General features: G+C 33.1%; 1 protein-coding gene across 3 annotated transcripts in view; it reads right to left on the bottom strand.

Annotated features, from left to right (window-relative positions):
* The window catches only part of waw (Translation factor waclaw), a 67663-nt gene that overhangs the window by 23748 nt on the left and 18860 nt on the right, over positions 1–25055 (bottom strand). For all 3 annotated transcript variants that reach the window (XM_075378718.1, XM_075378716.1, XM_075378719.1), the window contains exons 5-8: positions 16660–16928; positions 8770–9009; positions 4417–4544; positions 899–1036 (exon numbers count right to left, since the gene is read on the bottom strand). In XM_075378718.1, coding sequence (XP_075234833.1) covers positions 899–1036; positions 4417–4544; positions 8770–9009; positions 16660–16928 — 775 coding nt within the window. The remainder of the gene's footprint in view (positions 1–898; positions 1037–4416; positions 4545–8769; positions 9010–16659; positions 16929–25055) is intronic.

Below are 25055 nucleotides of genomic sequence, written 5' to 3' on the forward strand. Positions count from 1 at the left end.
CAGGATAATTAGATTGTTTTGTGAATTAATTAAATACAGGATGGAGATAAGTCTATGAATACTAGTGCGAGTGAAGCTAGGAAAACGAGTTGATTTTAGTTTTTATTTTTTTGAGTCGAACAATTTAAACCGAATAGGTACTTAACTGCAAGTTTGGTGTGTGGAGGGAGAATTGTGGATGACATATGGCCAGTCTATGGTGGTCACTAACCACCAGATCTCAATTCAAATTTCTGATTTAATTCTGTTTATAAAATTAATCAAAGTAAAACATTATTTATTATTTAAACAGATTTTTTTTTTTAATTTTGACAAAATTTAATAAATTGTTTATACATCTGCTATAACTAAGATTAAGGAAAAACGAAATTTACTTGAAAATCTGGCTGACAGACTATGGCCTAGTCTTGTGAATTATTTTTATTTTGATTCTTTAATACTAGGATCGCATTTATTATTTCTGTATTTTACATTTACTTTCAACTTATTTAGAGTTAAATAAATACATATTATTTTAAAAAGAAACAAAACAAAAACACACAGACACAAAATAAATTTAAATGGTTTTTTAATTATGTTTACATGAACATTTCTCTTAATATAGATTATCCATGGTAAAATCTGTTTCCTTAGAATGTTCTAAACCTCAACTAGGAATGGCATTTTTCACGTACTACAAATTTTTATTTTTTCTTTCTTTCTAGTACGTTGGCATCAGGTCATGTATCTGGTCATAAAAACCCCATTCACCTGACCCCAGAAAAAAACTGGAAAAATTAATGTAAAAGTAATTTACAATATGAGGAACTCATTAGCAGAACATCAATCAGATAACTATATTTACACTTATAATATTATATACTAACAACAAACAATTACCATTTTATTATCAACTTACCAGGAGTAATAATTGTCCCTAAAACAATCGGTTCCATTATTTCTTTAATAATAGAGACATCAGGCCAATGTGCTGGGTTAGAAATAGATACTACTTCTCCGCCATATTTTTCAATATTTTTCTTCCCAACTATAGTAACTAAAGTGAAAAAAAAGAAACAGTTTCTTTATGCCCTTCTGCAAAAAATACATTAAAAATAAATGAATGAATTTTTTCCACAAATGCTTAAATAATACTAGCAAGAATTAATTTCAAATCAAAAGGAATGCGGATAAGTACATGTTATATACCACAACCAAATAATAGAAGATGACTGAGCCGTAGGTCACTCCCAAAAATGGTAGAATATAAGCATTCCCATTCCCAAGAATATAAGCACCTTTTGGAAGGCTTAAGGCTTTAATCGACGAACATTTGCTATAACTCACTGCTCAAAGCAGATTAATTAATCTCTTCATAAATCCTAATTTTTAGTTCACTAATGCTTTGAGAGAACAAGAAGAGAACGATGAACTTTTTAAAATGCTAGTAGAAAAAAAATCAAAATAAAAATATCTGGTGAACTTGAAGGACAAATCATATTGCCATTCCACAACGTGATATGATTTCAGAAAAACCATGTACAGCAGTAATTGATATTCTCAACTGTGGATTATAGCTTCATACTGCTGAAACCATACCTGTTATACACGATAGTACTTTTTAGTTCATTGCTGAGAAATATTAGTATTATGTTGCTGTATAGTTCTGAATCACAGTAACTATACAGCCATCACTTTCAAGAAATTATACTACGCAATTTTTCCTCCTAACAATGTATATCACATTGTCACTTTTTCACTATGTTTCAGGAGCTTGCGGTAAAAGAAGTGAAAGTTCAGTTTGTTAACAAAATAATTTAGATGGTAAATTTGTCTGATGGCTTCATCAGACAAAATCACTCTTCAATGAAATCTTGACGACAACCACATTTAATTTCTGGAACACCTTGAATCTATATAAAAAATACAACAAGTCCAATAGCATTACAAGAGTCAGATGAGACTCATCATAGGTAAAAAAGTTTAGTTTTTTCAAAAAGTGTGAAAGTTCTGTTACAATTCAATGTAGCATTAACATAAAGCATGTTCCATAAAAGATACTATTTAATTTTTTAATAAAATTATTAAAAAGTATATTTTAAATAAATAATTTATTAAAGTTATTTTAATTCTAATGCAAAATGTACTTATAGTTAATTATACAATTAAAAAGTAAAAAATTATAGTTAAAATACAATTAATAAAATGCATTATAGTTAATTATACAATATAATATTAGTGAATGTTCCTGTAACCCCCTCTGCAGTCACACTCTTCTTCTTTCAATAATATTTCCGTTGAACTTGTGTGTAATTTTGCGGCTCAGTTTCAGTAACAAATTAAATCTACATCACGAGCTTTGAATTGTTTTATAATTTATTGAAATCAACATGAAATTTCACAAACCCCATACCATAGAGGAAGAAATCCCATAGTGTGAAATTGCAAGACTTGGGGCCAATTTTGGTTGCAGTTGTGGAAGATAAGGATGGGAAATTTTTTTATAACATAATCAGTTGTTTCACATAAGAGTGTTGTACTATCTGGCTGAAATTACTTATCTTCCAAATCCATTCTGTCCAATTAAAGCAGAAAAAGAACTTTCAATTATATTGTTGTCATACATTCACTTTAATGTACTTCTTTCAGCTTCATTTTTAAAAGAATATGACCTAATCGCTTCCACAAGCAAGATTTACCAAGTAATGACTCATCGAGAGGTAACTGCTTTCAGGGTTCTCTGGGCTCCAAACCCAAAATTTTTGTTGCCTGACATACCCATTCGGTTGAAAGTCTCAAAACTAGAGATGATTTTCATAAAAAAAAATTTTTCCAGTTCTTGGTTACCCAACATCTAATTGACAAATTCTCAGGGTTTCAAATTCAGATCTACCGGCTGGAATTCTTAAGGAAGTTGAATCTTATAGACATTTAGATACAGATCTTCTTTGAAAATTCATTGCATGGTGATTCTCAGAATGACAAATTATTGTGAAAAAGCTGACAACACGGTTGTAGGACTTTCCTATCATGTGGCTAAGGCCGTGTTGTCACAAAATCCTATAACTGTGGATTGTTTCTGATGCATGGCTTGCACACATATATACACACACACAAGTTAATTTAAAATATTTATCATTTTATTTAAATATAACATTTTTTTGTTCATTTAATTCAATAATTTCAACTAAAGAGTGTGTGAATATTGTATTTAATTTGCACAGATGTAGCGGTACTAGCAGCAACGGTCGGCGCTAAATAAACTAGTGTAATTTCACAATTTACATAGAACAAATTTTGCTTTTATGGTAGCCATGAGGATTAATGCACAAGGTACCGAGTCAGCAGACTCAGTGCTCACCTGTGATATCACAACATAGCAGTAGTTAGAACATTTTTTGGGATAGGGTCAATTTTGCAATTGTCAACAAATAAGTCTAAGAAAAATATGACTTTAATTAGGCGAAATCTTGAGGTACTCAGGGTTACCATGCTCTACAAGTTGAAAATTTAATGGCATCAATGGCCCATATATAGAATATATCTGATCAGTTTGGTCATAATCGGCCCAGTAGGTCTGGAGATGTTCGGTGATTTAGAGGCCAACACTGAAGACAAATACATACATACGAACATTAACATCCAGAAAATTTCCATCTGGTTTTTTTGAGTTCCTTATGTTCAAAACATCAAGGTCTGGTGAAAACTGCATATGCCCAAATCAGACCGATTACAATACTTTCCCTTCTAGAGCTACAGCACTATCTAGATGGGAAAGTAAAAATGGCAAATCAATTTCCCTGGACTAAAATTGACATTTCCTCTCCAGACAGTAATACTTTCAAGAGAACAACTAGCAAAAGAAAACCTTCAATTTAATCAACATAATCAAACCGGTTTCTTTGAATTTCTTAATCGATCTCTGAACTACTGACTTATTAGGTGCATTTTTTCAACTAAAGATTCTGTACAATTTGAGAACTCACTAGATTACTGCCTTATTTGTAATGCATTTTCACTAAAAAAAATGCGTTGTTCCTTTAAGTAATGTTCAATAATTACAAAAAAAGTAAATAAGTAAGGAAGAGGTGCTGCCACTGACCTAACAGAGACAAAGACACAAAATTAAAAAAAAAAATGTCTTCTATATGGAGGACCTTATATAATTAAACTATATATCCTCCATCATTCTCGATTCCAGTTAGATGGAAAATTTAGAAAAATCCATTAAGACCTGCTTTTCCTCAAGGTTTATAAATTGACAGTTATTGAAAATCTGCTATCCCTAAGAGTAATTCTTCAGAAAATACAGACTTGCTGTATATAAAACTGTAATCTATTAATTACTAGGATTTACTATAATGAAAGAAATGAGTATCGCTGAACTAAAGTATATCCATAAATTACATGTTGCAATAATATTATTCTTAATATTACCTTTATACGGCACACTAGGTGCTGCAATAATAGCATGAGCGTTGTGTTCTTGTTCTAATCGCTGATTAAATACTTCCATATGCAATAAACCAAGAAAACCGAGTCTCCAACCTTGACCTAATGCTGGACTGAACAGAGTATAAATATTTTTTATTAAAATAATACACGTATCTATTTGTGCTGTAATCATAAAGCTTGTAAGTGATTTGACATGAGAAATTCCTAAAGATGGCACAGCCATTTCCAAGAATAACAATCAAGGTGAATAAAAAATAATAAAATTAGGATTTCCAAAATCTTGACTTTTTAATAAGAAAATATAATACATACTCAAATAATTTTCATTATACTACATCTTTATTCACTTTCTTTGCTACTGATCTGTGTATTTATTATTTTGAATATTAATATGAAATTTCAACATTTTGTTTATTTTATAGTAAGACATGCATTTTATGAAGCTGTTTTGACAAGACAAAGATTTTACCATAGTTTCCCTTGATCCATCCAGGCAGATGCATACATTCCATTTTTATTGACAAGATAGAACTTTATCCATTCTTGACTATACAATATATTACAATGGCTTCAACTACACTGTAATATCTATATAACGTATGTAAATTATAGATGTACAAATATTATTGCCGGTATTTTAACAATTTAAAGACATAGCAGGTATGATTACATTATTTTTAATGAGAATTTCGTTAAGGCTGAGGTTATTTCCAACCAAACATACAAATTTTAATCCTAAACAATAAATTTATATATATATATATATATATATATATATTAATTTATTTAAATTAAATTTTTTGTAGTCCATATTTCCTCTGTATGTAAATTATAGCTAATTATATAATAAAATCTTATTAAGCAATAAGTACACAATTAAAGAACATTCTTACCTTACTTTTTTTCATCAAAGCACTTTCGGGCATAAGCCCATCTTCAGTAATATTTTTTTTAAATTTACACATTAAAATACATATTACATGTTAAAATTTGTAGAACAAATATTTGTTAAGTCAATAAAAAATTTTAAATGTCATAATATTCAAATTTCTTTTAACATGTTGTCAATATGTTAATTCAGTACTGTGCTGATTATCTGATTTATTTATAATTTCTAATAAATGTATTACCAACTTAAATAATATTTATAAGAATGTCCCCATCAAATTCTGTCTGCAGATTCATTGGGCTGAATTTACACTATGTTTATATAAATAAAATCTTTCTAATTTTTTATTATTACTTTCATGCTCAATGTTTACTTTTTCAATTATTTCTAAATTATTTTTCAAACTAGTTATGTTTGTTAATTTTTAAATGGTCTGCTACACTTTTTTAAATAGTCTACCTATTTTTTTATTTTTAAATGACCTGAGATGGTCTATTTTTAAATGACCTATTTGTTTTTCCAATATATATTTTTTCACAATTATTGCATTTTATTTCATAAATACCAAAAGAATCGTATTTATTTTTTACTATTTTATTATTATAATATTTCAAATGTTTTATTATATGGTTATCAGGTTTATATTTTTTATCATTATAAGCATTAATTAAGTTCTTTATAATTTAATTTTTGTAGGAGTAATTTATATAAATATTTTTGTTGTTTTAATTTTCATTTACAGGTTTTAATGAAAGCAATGAAAATATTTTCATTGGAGTAATTTATATAAATATTTTCATTGATTTCATTAAAACCCATAATGAAAATTAAAACAACAAAAATATTTACATAGATTATTACTCCTACACAAATAAAATTATAGAAAACTTAATTAATGCTTATAATGATGAAAAATATAAACCTGACAACCATTTAATAAAACATTTAAAATATTATAATAAAATAGTAAAAAATAAATACGATTCTTCTGATATTTACGAACTAAAATGCAATAACTGAAAAAATACATATTGGAAAAACAAACAGGTCATTTAAAAATAGGTAGACTATTTTAAAAAATTTAGCACACCGTTTAATAATTAACAAACATAATATAACTAGTTGAGAAATATTTGAAAAAGTAAACATTGAACATGAAAGTAATAATAAAAAATTAGAAATTTTAGAAAGAATTTATATACATAAACATAACATAAATTCAACCTAATGAATCTCCAAACAGAATTTGATGGGGATATTCTTATAAATATTATTTAAGTTGGTAATACATTAATAAGAAATTTTAAATAAATCAGATAATCACTACAATACTGTATTAACATATTGACAACATGTTATAGGAAATTTGAAATATTATGACATTTTAAATTTTTTATTGACTGAACAAATATTTGTTCTACAAATTTTAACATATATGTATTTTAATGTGTAAATGTAAAAAATTAAAAAAACATTACTGAAGATGGGCTTATGACTGAAAGCGCTTATTAATAAAAATGTAGGTAAGGTAAGAATGTTCTTTAATTCTGCACTTTGTGGAGTGGCTAAAAAATTTATATTATATAATTAGTTAGATATTTATATATATATATATAAAATCACTTATAACAACTTAATTTATCATATACCTGTATTACTAATGTTCAATGGCTGAAATCCATAACTTTTCATACTTTTAATTAACCTGACGAACGTTGCCACTAGAATTTTGTGTTGTCCTCCTTCATACAATGGCTTAAGTTTCACAACTGATTATGCTATGAAATTTCTTAAATAGTTTGTTCCACTTCCGTAAGTTTTTTATTTCTGTATCCCTAATATATTTTAATTAAAGCTTTTCTAGCAGATCTTTCCAAAAAGAAAAATCATCTTCAAATCCCAATAAGTCTATATTACTTAAGTCCGAGTTTAACAACCATATAACATCATGTTACTCATGTTGCCATATAAATAATAATTTTCCAAAGTGGAAATTATTGACATTATGGTACCATATTACAGCAACATAATGAGAATTACATCACACCCAAAGTAGCTAGTGGATACATTAAAATTAAAATATATTAATTATTACATTACAGTATTATTAAACAAAAAAAATTATATATTCGAGGTCTATAAATAAAGTAATGAGACTAGTTCAGAAAAACTTTTAATTTACAATCCAATTATACATGGACTCTATCACCTTTGAAATAGTTCCCTTGGGAAGCCCCAAGGACTGAGTTCCCACTCGGTGTTGGAACTCAGTAACTGGAATATCCGTCAAATGGTCGGTTAAATTTTTTTTATGTCTTCTACTGTTCCAAAATGGTATCCTTTGAGGTGTTTTTTTTTTACATCAGTAACAGGAAAAAGTAATAGGGACTCAAATCAGGTGAATAAGGTGATTGAGGAACTACAGGAATGCTTTTGCCAAAAACTTATTAACTGAAAGTGAATTGTCATGATGCAGCATCCAGTTGTCTTCTTTGATGGCTGGTCTCACATGGGCAATTTTTTTCCGCAGTCTTTCAAGAATTTTTCAGTAAACATATTGATTGTCCTGTAGGCAAAAACTCTTTATGAACAATGCCATTACTATCGAAGAAACAAATTAGCATGGTTTTGAGTTTTGATTTGCTCATTTTTGCTTTTCTGAAAAGTAAAAGTAAAGGTGAGTTTGAAGTGTGCCACTCCTTGCCTTGGCATTTTGTTTCTGGTTCGTACTTAAATATCCAAGATTCACCACCAGTAATAACATTTTTTTAGAAAATCAGATCAGTTTCAATTCACCCTAGAAGATCGTGGCACAGTTTCACTCTGTTGTTTTTCTGTTCAACAATGAGGTTTTTTGGAACTAATTTTGGACAAACTTTTTTCATGTCCAATTCTTTGTCAAAATTTGATGGACTGTGGTACGGCTCAAATTCAATTGTTCTGCAATCATTCTGACAGTTAATCACCGGTCATACCGTATCAAGTCACTGATTCGCTCAACATTGTCGTCACTTTTTGTCGTTAACGGTCTTCCAGAGCGTGAATTGTTCACAACTGATTCCCGGCCATCTGAAAATGCTTTAAATCACCTAAAAACAGAGCGTCATCTCCATATGCCCTTTTCAATTTTGAAAAAGTTCCAGTAGCATTTTCACAGAATTAGAATTTAACACAAAACTTGATTGCACAACGTTGCTCATAATTAGAATAATTCATTTTTGTAACGCACAAGAAAAACTTGTTTCATGAAAAGTCTGTTTATGTCTCACGTGGGAACAATAGACTAAAAATATTAATACTTAATATAAATCAGCTGTTTATATAACCATATGTTTACTAGTAACTTTACAGTGTTGCCACTTCGGCTGCCAAAAAAAAAACTAGTCTCATTACTTTATTTACAGACCTCGTATATGAAAAAGTAAAAAAATAAAATGTATACAAACCTAGCATCATTAACAACAGTAACTGCAGGATCATTAAGTGTTAATTTATCAATTGCTGCTCTAACAGCAGGAAACTCTGATTGATCCATAGGATAAACTCCAGCAAATACCATAGGTTTTGCTGGTTTAAAAGGTTCTAATGCATCAACTGGCTGTGATTTTAAATACAAGGTATCTCCAATGTATGCTTCTTTAGTTGAACGCATATTACAAATTATAAAACCGACTTGGCCACCTAACCTTAAGAGAAAAAAAAAATCATCACAGTTATAATCAGGATCCTGTATCCTCCGTCATGAATGAAATAATCAATCAACAATTATTTCAATTATCACTAAGGATGTGGGATCCCGTGATCCCACGGTACTTTTTGTACTTAGTACTTTTCTTGAAAAGTACTTTCAAGAAAAATTATGGTAAGATATGTCATATATCAATATTCTGTACCAGATGGTTTATTTAATAGAATTTAAAAATAATTTAACAGTACAGAGATATAATATAAATCTTAAAAAGTTTAAATTTCAGTAAAATGGACAAATAAACATTTCAGCTTTCAAGATATAGTAATGAACTAGATTATATTACAACACGTTGGATCAAATGATGCACAGTTAATTGTTACATACATTTTAGCAATTTTTTCATTTATTTCATCCATCAACCTAAATAATTTTTTTTTTATTATAACACAAGGTGTCAGAGAATGGGAAAAGTACACAGAAAAAAATGTTCACTGATCAGAACCTGCCAAAAAATGGTGCATGACCACTGAATTTCGCAATTTATTTTATTGCTCAAACAAACTTGAAATAATCTAAGTCTGAAAATGTTTATTCAAATAAACAATAATACGGAATAGCATTAACACAATTTTTTTTTGGACTATATTTTGGAAAATTATGTATGCTTCTACTTTATAAAAAAAAGAATGTTCCGAGGGTAGAAATGAAATCAAAGAAAACCTTATAAAAAGGAATATAGAACAATAAAAAATGTGGAATTAGTGAAGCAGGAGAAAATATTTTAAAATATTGAAAAGTTTAGCAATGATTACAAATGTTATTCTGAATAAATTAATCCAGAAAAAATAAATTATAAAAACAATTTTTTTAAACTCAATTATAGAAAAAAGGTGCAAGAGAAAGAAAACTACTACCAGAATCAATTATTTTTCAAATAGTTGATGTTTCTAAAGAAGTTAACATAGAAAATTACAAAATAATCACATTTTTTATTTTGAATTAAATTTATTCAAAAAATAGAAAACTTGAAAATTTTAGGAAAATGTAAAAAAAAATACAAAATTTATAAAACTAACCATTGTGCAATATACTGTACAGCCTTGTGAAAAACCTAGGGCATCAACAACACAAATCAACAAATCTGCTCCCACCATTTGTAGTTGCACTGGCAACTACAAACGACACCTGCCTACCATACGGTCTATGTGAATCAGAACAAACCCATATCCATCCAACAATCTATGTGTTCCCGCATGAATGTGTTGGTGTATTAGAACATTCATTCTAAAAGATAAAACATGTTTGTACTATTTTTTTAAGAAAATACATCAACTAGGAATTATGTGGGATTAGGAAACAGCACTTTATTTGATGGACACATTGGTCCTAGGTTTTCCTAGGATAGGAAATGGTAATTTTAAACAGACAAGAAATGAAAATCCCTACATCAATTTTTAAGCAGAGTTGCTCTATCAAACTATGCAATATGAAAAATTTAATCAAGATTCAAATATGGAAATTTGAAGATTCTTAGCTTGAAATCAGTTGCCATCCAATTGTTGGAAATAAGGGATCAAGAATAATTAAAGGTTGAAACATACAATTCTAAGAGTAATAAATTGAAAGTGTAAGTGAACAAATCAAGCATTACATGAATATTTGATTACATTACATTTTATAAGAAGTAGCTTGGCTTTATCCAGTAGGTAAGGAAATCCAGTACGTAATCCAGTGGTAAGGATCAAGGACTAGTGTATGAAATTTTGTGATTTTTGGACGACGGATTACTTTTTTATTAAGGTTTTTCTTATTCTTAGCCATATTCTAATCACACAGAATATACTGTGTGATTTTCAAAGTGTTTTTTGGACTGGTTTACTTGAATTTTTGGAATTGGACACGTTCATTTCTTAAAGAGGCAGAGGTAAATAATAAGTTTTGAAAATTTCATGAATTTTGGAGGTCGGAGTAATTTTTTATTAAGACATTAAGGTTAGGCGTATTATACAGTAATATAGAAATTTGCTGTAAAAATTCTAAGTCGATAGACAAGCAGATTCAGGTCAGTCTAAACTGGTAAACAACAACTTAAAATATTTTTGTTATAGTTGTAAGACATAAAAATTTTTTTCAAGTCAAATGAGTCGTTTACTAGGGGAACTTTAAACCCCTGTAACTTTTGATTGGATGCGCCTAGATCAAAACCCTTTTGGATCTAGGCGTTTCAAAACTTTTCTGACCTTTTGGCCTGCCCCAAATGTTTTGCCTGGGTTTGGGCCCTTTTTTGGGGGGGCTATATCTCCTTTTGGGAGGCGCCGGGGCAAAAATCCTTCGGGATCTACACATTTCAGACAATTCTGGTTCTTTTGGCGTGCCCCAAAAGTTTTCTCAAATTTGGGGGCCCTTGCCCGAACTTTTGGTACCCCCCCCCCCCCACTTGTGGGGTGTCTAAACTCTAGGAATTGGGCGTAGATTACGCAAAAGATAATAGAGACATAATCTGTTGAGTTCTATGGAGGAAAAGATGGAGATTAATCCACCTGGAACATCAAAGACCTCGGACACGAAAGGCTGGAAAGTAGCTGAATCCAAAGGTGCTAAACGTGCCAGGGCGGGTTCTTCCGAGGAGGAGGAGGTCCCGCCAGTACTTAAGGATGTGACTTACAGGCTGGGACACACACTGCTTCAGTTGAGGAAAGCCTGGGTAAGACCGCCCGGCTTTCCTAAAGAATCATGAGAAAGAGCTGACTGAAATTTATCTCCAGCTGCAATTGGTAAACGAGGAGTTATCCGAGAAAGAAACCAACACTCAGGGGACCCAGACTGATAGACAAAGCAAGGAAGGTGACATAATAGAATTAGAGCTCACTGATGAACAGTTGGTTGAGAGACTACCGAAAAGATGGTCCACTTGGGCTATGAATAGATTAACTCAAGTCTCTGTGGTCGATTCAGGAGAGGATAGCTGCCATTTCATTGATGTCAGTAAACAGAGACCGGGTAGTCAGTACCATGGCACTCAGCCGGGTGCCATGATCATTCAAGATTCTACGGTCCTAGAGGACAACAGAGTTTCCACCAAAGGTACCAGATACACAGTTGTATACAGCTTGGAAGATGGAGATAGGACTGCTGCGACACAAATCATCAGGGCTATGAGACGTGTGGTTGGTAGATCTGATTTGGCCGTGTATGTCATCCCCTCGGGACAAATTGGTACGATGATCCGTAAAATTATCATATATCTGCTGCGTGATGGTAAGTCACCTCCGAGGATGATACTCCCTAATTTGGGTGAGCAAGCCCGTGACAGGTCCAGGTCCGCCTCGGTGCGAAGAGGCACCCCACCCGTAGCAGACAGTAAGACAGTTGTCATTAAGGCGCCCGGTAGGTCCTATGCAGACCTCCTTCATACTGTTAAGGATAGAGTATCCAAGGAGGAAGTCGGCGATGTCGTCTCCATCAGGAAGGGGAGGAATCAAGAGATGGAGGTCCGAATCCTGGGGTCACAGAGGGCAGGAGAATTTACTAATTTGTTGAGTGACCGAGCGGCTGACCTGCAGGTAGATCTGAGGACCAGAGGTGACCGGAGGACTGTGGTGCACATCAAAGATCTTGATTGTGACACCACTGAAAAAGATACCAGCGAGGCACTTGATCAAGTTCTTGGAACATCGGAAGGCTACCGCATTTCTTCGCTAAGGGGTGCTTACGGCGATACCAAGAATGCAACAGTTATCACAACATATAGAGGTGCGAATAAACTTGTTGCAACGAGACTCAGGGTGGTGTGGGTAAACTGCCGCACCTATATAAGGTCCGAAAACGAGCGCTGCTACCGTTGCTGGGGGTCTGGGCACGGTAGTAGAGACTGTAAGGGTCCCGACAGACGAAACCTCTGTTACAACTGTGGCGGTGCGGGTCATCTAATCCGGGAATGTCGGGAGGCGACTAAATGTTTGTATTGTAGTAGTTCAGAACACAGAACCGGGAGTCCTGATTGCAAGAAATGATCAGGTTCTTACTTGCGAATAACAACAGGAGCCTCCTTTCTAGCGACCTGGTTGAGGAAATCGCAGTTAGAGGAGACTATGATTTTCTGGTAGCAACGGAACCAAATGTATACGCTGCGGCTAGGACGCAGTGGGTGTCGGATATGGCCGGAGACGTGGCTATCTGTAGGATTACAGGCAGTGGGGGGTACGGCCTCTATTATAGAGCCGAAGGAGTGGTGGCCGTTGAACTTGATAAATACATAGTCTTTGGAGTGTACATCAGCCCGAATATAACATTAGCCAATTATAATAATAGGATAATTCAGCTACAGCGAATTGCGATACAGTCTCCCAAGAAGGTCTGTATTGGGGGACTTTAATTGTAGAACGGTCGCAGCGGGTGTGGGGTCCTCCAATGCGCGAGGGGAGGTACTGGAGGACTGCGGCCACCGGAACAGTATGCCTCAATGACGGTACCCCCACATACAGTGCTAGGGGTCTTCAATCCGTTTTCGATTTGGTGATCGTGAAATGGCCCCTGATTCAGTTATGGCTCAAGTCTTGGATGTAGAGTCTGGCAGCGATCACCTGGTGGTCTCCCTGGTTATTGAGGACGCTGTTGAAGCTCCTACTGTGCTACAACCTACGTCTAGATTAACAGAATGGCAGGTTAACAGAGTCGTCGAAAGAGCGGCGCATAGGATCAGAGGGGAAGGAAGGCCTAACCCGGAGGCTCTACAAGAGATAATTATGGATGAGATTCAACAATTGCCTGTTACTATCCCCAGACACCACCCAGTCTACTGGTGGAACTCGGAAATTGCAGAGTAAAGGATGGTTCTCCAAAGATGTAGAAGGACGGCTCAAAGGTTCAGAACAAGGATGGGTCTTACTGCTGAAAGTGAACGGGCGATGAATGATTATAGAGCGGCACGAAGAAAATTAAATTTTATGATCAAGAAAGCCAAAAAAGAAAAATGGAGGGATCTGTGCGGGGAGCTGGACGCCGACCCCTGGGGACGCGCCTTCCAGGTTGTCACTAAACATCTGGGAAGACGTCTGCCAACGCTTAACAAAGAGAAAGCGACACAGCAGATGATGGTGCTCTTCCCACGGGAAGAGGAAGCGAGGACTGGGGTGGTCCTGTGTGGAGGTGGCAGATTCACACAGGACGAAGTGACTGTTGCTGTCAATAAACTTAAGGATAAAAAGAACCCCGATCCCGATGGAATCCCGTATGCGATTATTAAGAGCCTGATGAAGCGTATCCCATGGGAAATGACCGATATAGTTAGTTACGGATTACAGCACCGTTTGTTTCCCGACTGCTGGAAGGCGTCCAGGACGGTCTTTTTGCCCAAACCTGGTGCAGAGACGGGCACTGAGACATATCGTCCCATTAGTCTCATCAATAACATGGGCAAGGTTGCCGAAAGGCTGGTGGCGGACAGACTAATTGAGGAACTAGAATACCGAGACAGCCTGCATCAGGAACAATATGGTTTCCGGAGGAGCCGTTCCACTGTCCAAGCGATAGAGAAGAGTAGTAGATTGGGCGGCAGAGGTTCGGCAGGGCACATGGCGTACCAGAAAAATTCCTCTTGTAATACTATTGGACATCAAGAACGCATTTGGTTCCGTGCCTTGGTCAGCAATCATGCGTGCGCTTACCAGGTTAAATATCAGTGATTACCTCCTAAATCAAGTAAACTGTTACTTGAATAACAGGGTGACAGAGGTGTCTACGTTAGAGGGTGTCGAGAGATATCGGATCTTCGGGGGTGTCCCGCAGGGATCTGTTCTGGGTCCCTTATTATGGAACGTATTCTATGATGAAATACTCAGATTGGATTACCCAGATGGAGTCAAAGTTATTGCATACGCTGATGACGTGGCGGTGTTGGTCGAGGACAGGAAATTGGATGTTGTAGAGGCCAAGGCCAATCTCTCCCTGCGACTAATTGATGACTGGCTGATAAGCAACAGTATGGAGGTGTCCCCCGTCAAGAGCAAGTGTATCCTGTTCACGGGGAGACGGAGACTTCGTGGAGTCAATGTCAGGATCCCGGGTGAGGGTATTGCCGAGGTCAATAGTACCAAATACTTAGGCGTAATAATTGACAAACATCTGAAGTACGGTGGACATATTGAGTCCGTGTGTAAACACGTGGTGCCCACTATTAAAGCTATTAGGGGCGGCTTGATCGCTGGACGCTCCATACCTAGGGCCTCTATAAGAAGATTGATTATGTCTGTAATGGTATCTTCTGCATTATATGCGGCTTCTTATGGGCTGAGGCTATGAATATTCAACGTAATAGAGGGAGGTTGCAGAGTATGCATAGGATGGCTCTTCTGGGGGTGGTATCGGGTACCATGTCGTACGTTGCTTTGTGTGTCCTAGCGTCGGTCCCGCCTATAGATCTTCAGGTCAGGGCAAGAAGGCTCACGGAGGAGGGTCACAGCAAGGATGAAATAGAGGCAGTCACAAGACAAGAGTGGAAAGCCAGGTGGGCTGGCTTGGCGGTGGCTGCTTGGACCAGGCGTCTGATTGGTGACCTGGACGCCTGGATAGACCGTCGACATGGGCTTTTACACTACTCAGCTCATGACGGGACATGGCTGCTTCTGCCAATATCTTAATCGAATCGGTAAGCGGGAGACCTCGAACTGCGATTATTGCCCGGACATAGATGATGCAGAACACACGATTTTTGAGTGTTACAGGTGGGCACAGTACAGATTTGGATCGGGTATAGACAACTTGACGGCAGATAACCTGGCTGAATGGCTGTTGGCCAATCAACAAAACTGGGATAGATTCAGGAGTTTTGCGGGCACCATTCTCCGTATCAAAGAGAGGGAATCAAGGGGACGCGATCGATAGTGTTGTCGGTGCGGGGTAGGGCGGACAGCCTCGTCCCGGAGGGCCAGCATGCTGAGGTGTGCTGGTTTCGATGAAGGGGCGGGGACTCCTGGGAGTATTTGTCAATTTGTGGGGAAAATAAAAGACCTAGTCCCGGCTGGTGGGGCTGGTCTCCGGGGGTGCTTGCACTCCTGGGGTCGGCTCCGCCAGTTAGAGGCAATGGCATAAAGACCGAGACCCGGTTCCCGTTGGGGGGGCGTGGAACGGCATAGCCGGGCCAGTCTGCCTCCTGGCCGGGATTTGAGGCAGGCGCATTAAGATCAGACACCGGGGGGGTTGACCTGCCTTGTCGGACATACAGCCGGCGGGAGGGGAGACCGCCTTAGAGTTTATGGACACGTCCCTGGGCAGAGTATACTTAACTGGATGTCCTGCCCAGGGATGTAGGGGAAAAAAAATAGGTCAAATCACTAATTTAACTTTCTGTGCAATATCTGGTTTGGAAACAGTCGCTGAACAGTTCTACAGGTAAAAGTTGAAGGTTGCTGCTCAACAGAGCTTCAACAAAGAAGTTACTTCTCTGCCAGCAATTACAAAGTCCTAGTATGAGTCACTGATGGAACTGAGGCAGTGACCGACTCAATTTCCACGGCACTCATCTGAGGAAGGAATAAAAGATAAGGGAAAGAATGGAAAAATGAAAGACCATGTTGGGGGTTACTAGTATAAAAAATTAATCCATAATTACTGAGAAAAAGTTAAAAAACCTAAACAATATACTAACAATTCATCAGTCAGTTCTTCATGGGGACGTAAAATACCAACACTACGAACAGTATATTCATTTTTGGAATAAGCTGAAACAACTACATCACCGCTTTTAACTCTTCCATCTTTAATGTAAACAAGGGTGATGGCACCTTTATACCTATCGTACCAACTATCAAATATCACAGCTTTTAATGGAGCATTACGATCTGTGTTAGGCGGTGGAATGCGTTCTATGACAGAATTCAAAACTTCTTCAACACCTGTTCCTAGTTTTGCTGATATCTGAAACAAATGTTCACAAAATCCCTAAGGTATCTTCAAAATAAACAAATAATTAAACATATTCAAAGAAAATGAGATATTATTAATTATTAGCTGTAGCATAACATACGACTACATTATGCGATATAAGCAAAGAATTATTTGTTTATTTAGCTGAAATTAGAAATTTAAACTTTATTTATTAGTCATTTGAATAAATCACCGGTACAATTTAGTTATTTAAACATCGATTCTAATTATTTTCTTTTTATACATATTTTTTTTAATCTGTAAATTTGAATGTTTGTTTTTTATTAATCCACAAATAGTTTTAAAAAGTTCAGTTATTTAACACAGGCTATACAGATTATTGTTTGTTTGTATTTGGTTAAAAATAACTAATTTCAATGATAAAGTACTTTTAATATGAAATGATGAAATTAATTTTCTCTAATATTGTTATAAACCCTTTAATGTGTTAGTTATACAGGTATTTGTGACCCCCCTATCTGTGTGGGTTATGTTTTTAAATAAAGTAGAGAAATGAGCATGTTAGTTGAATTTACTTTATTTTAACTTCTACTACGATATGCGTATAATATTTCAAACTTAAATAGTAAACATTCTAGAATATTGATTAATATTTGTTTTAGCATGAAAAAGGAGGTATACAGTTAACTTAAAAGGTTTTGTTAGCGTGATAGATCTCAAAACATGGATCTATGCACAAGCCAGCCTCACAGTTAGGACATTGGTAGGAAGACACTTTCCTTTTACCATTTTTATAGCAAACAACACATCTCTTTTGTGGATTGGCTTTTTTACCTATAGCTGGAATTCTTTTTGGGAAATGTAGGTCAGTCAATCTGGTTGCTTGGTCAAGCTTGATTGTTGGCTGTCCACAACAGAGTTTTTTGTTTTTACAGTGTTGTTGAATAAGTTCACCAATTACAGATAATCTCAGCGACAGATGGTTACTGTTTGGTGATTCTTCTTCTAGATTATATGAGATTTTAATATTTATTAATCTTTTAAAAAGTTTCATATACCACTTTTTCTCAAGTTTGCGTTCAACAGGATAACATTATAACTATTGGTCACATACATGTACACCATCCATGTTATAACGTTAAAACGTAAAACAATAGATGGTTTCATTTCATTTACTTTTGTGTGGTTTTTAGTCTTTTCTACAAATTCCACATTGTGATTATGTGGATATGAATGAAACTAATTGTTTTTTCAAGCTATTTTAAGATGGACACATCACCAGAATGTATTGCACACAATTCACCATTCAGCAATTTTTTTTTTATTTCTTGTGGTATATTCTTTCTTCTCAGATTCAATGTGTCAACACAATCTGTATTTTTACTTTTTAGTACACGGGTTAAATTAAGACTGTTATACCAACTGTCCATGCACAATGTGTAATCTTTACCCAAAGGTTTTTCTATGAGTGTGAGGACTACACTCAGATTTAGCTACCCCATCAGAGATTACATCTGAATCAAACTGCATATCTTTTCAGTATATACAATGAAGGACCATGTGTAACCAGTTGTTGATTCACAAACTCCAAACGTTTTCACACCAAATTTTGCTACCTTGTCAGGCATGTACTAGCAAAAAGACAACAAGCCTTTCCACAAAAGCAAAGATTCACCGATGCAGATATGTTTCAATAGAATATAAGCTTCTTGAAATTTATTGTTAAGGCGAGAACCTACAGGGTGAATTTTGAATAGTGTTTTGCTCCATTAAAATTTTCTACTTGTATATTGTCATTGAAATGAAGAAATTTTGACAGCAACTCATATTTGTCACATGACATGATTAAAAAAAAATGTTGCATTCTAGTAATAAGTTTTTTGAAAAATAAGATCTTAAAGTCGGTCTGTTGGATATGCCCATGAGAATAAACATAGATATTGGCAGCTACAGTGTCATCAAAAAAGAATTTGAAAGTGTCAGAAATGCTAATGAAATTTATTTGTGGTCCAGCATTACAAACAGTAAAATTTTCTACCTTACCCTGATAATTTTTCATCCCCTCCCAAACAACAGTAGTATTTCCCTTATCATCTTTTGCAAACTTAAATCCCAAGTTATTACTTTCAGTGACTTGTAATGCACCCCAGAAAATAAATCAGTCATTCTATTAAATAAAAATTATATAAAAACAGGATAAAAATTTTATCCTGTAGGTCTACTGCATCACCAGAACCATTATGCATTATACTACCAAATTCATCCTCATCATCAATCTTATCTAATGTAACAATATCCAAATGTTCAGCATCAGAGAAAACACAGTCTGATGCTAAGTCACCTAATAACCTTGCTACTTCATTATCAATCACATAAGTACCTTCTGCCATGTTTGAAATGTTTACTTTCTACATAAAATATCCCTAAAACAAATTGAAAACAAATCAAGCGCATACAAATTCCCAGAAAAAAAAATACGGTAAAGAAAGAAAGCTCGTATTATAAACAAGCTGTTCTTATAACCGCATTTGGAAAAAGAAAACGTTACATAAACACATTAATAAAAAGCAAGATAAGAACATTAAAAAAAAAAACAAGATAAATACAACTTGTACTTGTTTTTAAAAATAAGAAAATTACATTAAGAAAAGAAAACATACTTTAAACATGATGATTTTTATAACAAAAATTGCAAAAACGTTAAGTGTAAACTGCTGAACAACATTGAACGACATGGCGGAAATCGGATGGCAGTGTGGTGGGGGAACTGGCTACAGTAAAGGAACATTCAAAACAGCTGTTCCTCTCGGCAATTGTTACAGAAATTAAGCCTATGAGTAACATTTTATAGCCTAATGATACTATTCCCCTATATTACTAAATAAATTGGGTCTAAGTAATTTTACACAGCAGCGGCTGATAGCAGTACACCAAGCACACTATTATGGCAAAACGCCATGGAACTGAATTTTCACTACCATAAAAGTACGGCAAAACGCCTCTAAAAGTTAATGAACTTTATATATAGGTATAAATTTTATATGTGTAAATCTAAAATAATCATTAAAAATTAATTTTAACCGGTTTCTACAAGTCCATTAATAAAATTTTAGACTTTATTTATTATCTAATTATACACCTATAAGCAAAATTTTTTAATTCATTTTAAAAATTTATTTAAATTATCAGTTTTTATTGTATTAACAACTAACAATGATGCATTAAAATGTATTTTTGAAAAACTGATATATTCTTAATCTATAAAATTAATCTCTCTAATATAAAAAAAATCTTTAATTTAAAAAAAAATCTATCTGATTATCCTGAGTTAACTTGGGTGTACCCATTTATTAAAAAATAATTATAAAAAATTAACTAGTGACGTGGAAACCGGTTTTTTTTTTATTTATTAGCCCGAATCAAAATATAAGGTATACTGAACAAATTACTGTTACATTTGGCGACTTTCACAACATTCTTATGACTTCCACAACACTCAACATCTGTACTCTTCAACAATCAAATCATGCTTCATTCAATTATCAACCCCACCAGCATTTGTGCTTATTAGTTCAATAAGCACGTGCTTTAGAAAAAATCTTCAATATCTGAGAAGCTTAGATCAAGAAAAACCATGCTTGTTCTTGTTTTTTAACAAACTCTGATAAAATAACAGCTCTAAATTTCCAAGACACTGTACAAAAACAGAAAAAAATATCAATCCGAATGATATTTATGACATCTGTATTCATAAAAATCATTCTAACAGAAATAAAATAAAACAGGAAACATTACTTCTGCCCTGATTGTAAGCTAACATTATGCGTGGTGAAATGTTTCAAAATTACCATACGCTTTTAATTTTTAGTGAATATCTTTGTAATTTTATTTGTTAAATTTGTGATTTTTAATAATTTATTATAATATTGGCTATTAGAACATTATTTTAAAATATTTATACTGATCAAAACAAAACAAGCCCACAGGTTATCTTGGGGAAAATATTTAAAAATTGTTCGTGACTAAAAAAGAAATTGTTAAGTCTTTTGAGTTTCATTCTGATAATAAAATAATTAACAATTTTATCAAGACAAATAAAATGATTAGGTAACTGGGAAATTCCATACATATGTATAAAATGTTTACTTTAATTACTTTATTAGAACTCAAAAATCTATGATGGACATCTTATAAAAGTTAATTAATTTAACACACACAAATAGATGTAAATGATCCTATTTGGCAAAATTATCTTTGTTTTATCAAAAATTAACCTTTAATAGAATATTCAAGTATTTTCCCTAAAAAAATTGAAATAAAACTATTTCTTAAACATAACAATTATAAAGAGCAAATCATGAAAATAAATCAATAAAATAAAAAAGAATAATCAAGCAAATCAAGACAGAAAAAGTAGACGAATTCTTGAGATACTTTAGAAAATTAAATAATCAAAATTCCAAAAATAATATTAATATTCTACTGGGAGATTTCAACACCCAGAGGGATAGAGAAAGAAAATTTAAAAATAAGAATTGAATTTGTTTAATACTCGTATTATTAAATATTCATTGTTTATTACTGGGTTATATATAATAGGAATATCATCAACATACAATGTCCATAACAAAACATTTATGTGTATGAATGATAATACTGTGCGCTAATTTATTCTCAAAATCCTGTAAATATATATATATACTATAAATATATGTATATTTTGGATATAATAGCTGATAACAGAAATTACATAGGTAAGGTATTCTTTGGTGTACAATATTTGTAATCAAATTCAAAATAGTTTTGTCTACATATATTTCACATAATAGCAATGATGCCTTTAATAAATTTTGGATCTTCGTGGTCGCTTTGTAATTTATTTATTTTTATTTTTGTTAATGTCAACAGATATGCTAGGATATATGTTAATTATGTCATAACTAAGCATTCTAACATCTTTATTTACATTGAAACAATTTAATTTATTTATTAATTCATAAATTTTTTTATATTAAATGTATTAGGTAACTTAATTTTACTCCTAATAATTTTATGTATTACTAGCTGACCCGGCAATGCTTCACTACTCCTAGATTTGAGTATATATATATATATATATATATATAGATTAAATGAACACAATTGAAAGTTTGATAAAACATTAAAAAAATGAACATTAAAGAACTTAACAAAATTTAACCTTTCCATTTTCCCTTTCCTTTCCCCATTTCTCTTTTCATTATTTCCCTTTTTCTTCTTTTCTCCTTTCCCCCTTTTTTCTTGTTTTCATTTTCCCCTTCTTCCCTTTTACCTTTTTTCCCTCTTTTTAGAAAAGAGGGAAAAAAGGTTTTTAGAAAAACTGCAACAGATAGCAGCACTTGAGTAAATTAATATGCAATCATTATTTTAGTATTTTTTATTTTTATTATGCAATAACAGAAATATTTCATTCATTACTTTAGTATTTTTTATTTTTATTATGCAATAACAGAAATATTTCAATCACGACTGAGAATGCGGGATACCGTAAAAGTACTTTCACGAAAGATTAAAGTAAGATATATCTTATCTCAATATTCTGTACTAGGTGATTTATTTAATAGAATTTAAATATAATTAAAATTAAAATTAAAATTAACAGTACAGAGGAATAATGCGAATGTTAAGATTATTTTTAGTAAAGAAATATATCCTGGCAAACTACATTCTAGCAGCAGAAAATAACTGCTTGAAAAATTGTTTTACTCAGCTTAATTTTTTCCTCCACATTTAGCAGTTTTGAAATCCTATACCGATTGAAATGCATGAAACATTGATTTTTTTTTATATAAGTTTTGTCACATGATGTTGAATCACGAAAAAGGGACATGACTGGGTCAACTCCAGACTACTTTTAAAAAACACAAAACTAATCAAACAGCATATGATTTAAAAATTAATCACTAATAAGTTAGTTGTATCATTTTTTCTCAGTAACAGTTTTATCAATATGATATAAAACATGATGCTCATAAGTTGCTCCCTGAAATCGCAATCTCAAAATTCAGATAAGCACAACACAGTAAAAAAAATAGTACAAATCAATAAAGCACAGTATTAAATCAATACAAAGTATTAAAAATAGTACAAATCAATATAAATATTCATTTTCATTTATAACACAAACAATTTACCCTTTTAAGGAAACAAGATATACTTCCAACTGTTAGGTTATAATGCATTTGTGGCAAATGCAAACAAAAAAAAAAAAATGTTTAGTAATTTTAATGTTACCATTAGCTATAAATATCATTTTTATGTATTGTATTTGAAGACAAAATAAATATTAAAAAACACAACTGCCAAAAAAAAAATTGCTGACAAACAGTGCTCTTTAATATAGGATAATTACTAATGCAAGTTAATTAAAGAGCATACAGGTGACAATCTAGTATGTAGTATAATTTTGTATTCAAATTCTTTACATTTATTTAAATATATATATATATATATATCTAATGACACTCCCGGTAGGTAACATAAGAATTCCAACACAGGGTCATACACCTAAATTGGTTCAGCCATTGGGCTACTACAGTGAAAGCACACATACACACACATGCGCGCACGGCTTTACATACATTACTTCTTTTTGGGCAGTTGTGTAATAAATTGGAATGAACCAGAGCAAGTATTTTTTAAACTAAATTAAAATATTTTAATTTTTCAAAGGTTAAATTTATTGTACTACAAACAACTGTTTTTAATTTTTACAAATTTATAAGATTTTTTTATTAAGCCTGTTATTAATAAAAATTTACTTTTTTTTATTTTTCACAGAATTTATTAAATCAATTTTCTGAAAATAAAATTTTCTGCGCGTTTTGATAATAAAATTTATGTATTTATTAATCGTTTAACAAAGTTACTGTACTTCAATCCTAAAGAAATGTTTCTTTATCATTATGGGAGCTATAGATCTGGGATGTTTTATTCGATTTTTCAGGTGAAAAACATAAGAACAACCAAAAGTTTACCCCTAAGATACTGAAATTTTACTGAGGGAACTGAAATCTGTGTGCTGTAACAAAGCATTTTCACACATATGTTTATACGAACATTTTTCCTTATTTCAAACTCTAGAATCGGTTGCCAGAATATTTCCCTTCCTTTTCAGTCACCTGTATATACATATTTATATAGCCTATGACACTTGCGGTAATGTAAGGATTACAACGTGAAGTCACACATTTAAATTGATTCAGCTGTTGAGCTGCTACAGTGGAACAAACTTACATAACCCTTAATACATTATATTTCTTTTTGGGCAGTCGTGAAAAAGGTATGTAACCAGTACACTATGGTTACGTAACCATTATATTAAACTTTTACAGGAAAGCTCGTTTATATTGTCATAATTATGAGGTCTGTAAATAAAGAAATGAGACTAGTACAGAAAAACTTTTCATTTACAATCCAATTATACATGGACTCTTATCACCTTCGAAATAGTTCCCTTGGGAAGCCACACAACAATTCAAATGGTTTTCCACTCTTCACAGCAGTATTGGAACTCAGAAACCGTTATATCCTTCAGATGGTTGGTTACATATTTTTTTTGTTTTTTACTGTTCAAAAATTGTGTTCTTTGAGGTGCTTTTTAGTCAGGAATAGAAAAAAAATTGCAAGGACTTATGTCAGGTGAATAAGGCGGTTGAGGAACTACAGGAATGTTTTCTTTGCCAAAAATTAATTAACTGAGAGTGCAGTGTGACAAGGGGCATCGTCCTGTTGTCTTTGATAGCTGATCTCATGCGGACAACTCTTTTCCACAGTCTTTCAAGAATTTCTCGGTAAACACTGATTTATAGTCTGTCCTGTAGGCAAAAACTCCTTATGGACGAACAATGTCATTACTCTTGAAAAAACAAATTAGAATGGTTTTGATTTGCTCATTTTTGCTTTTTTGGGACCTGTTGAGTCTGGCGTTTTGTTTCTGGGTCATACTTAAACATCCTAGATTCATCACCTACATTTTTTTGAAAGTCAGGATCAGTTTCAATTTGCCTTAGAAGATCGCAGCACACTTCCGCCCTGTTGTTTTTCTGTTCAATAATAAGGTTTTTTGGGACTAATTTTGCACAAATTTTTTCATGTCCAATTCATTAGTCAAAATTA

This window comes from Lycorma delicatula, chromosome 11 (genome assembly GCF_047948215.1).
Source record: "Lycorma delicatula isolate Av1 chromosome 11, ASM4794821v1, whole genome shotgun sequence".
NCBI classification, from domain to species: Eukaryota; Metazoa; Arthropoda; class Insecta; order Hemiptera; family Fulgoridae; genus Lycorma; species Lycorma delicatula.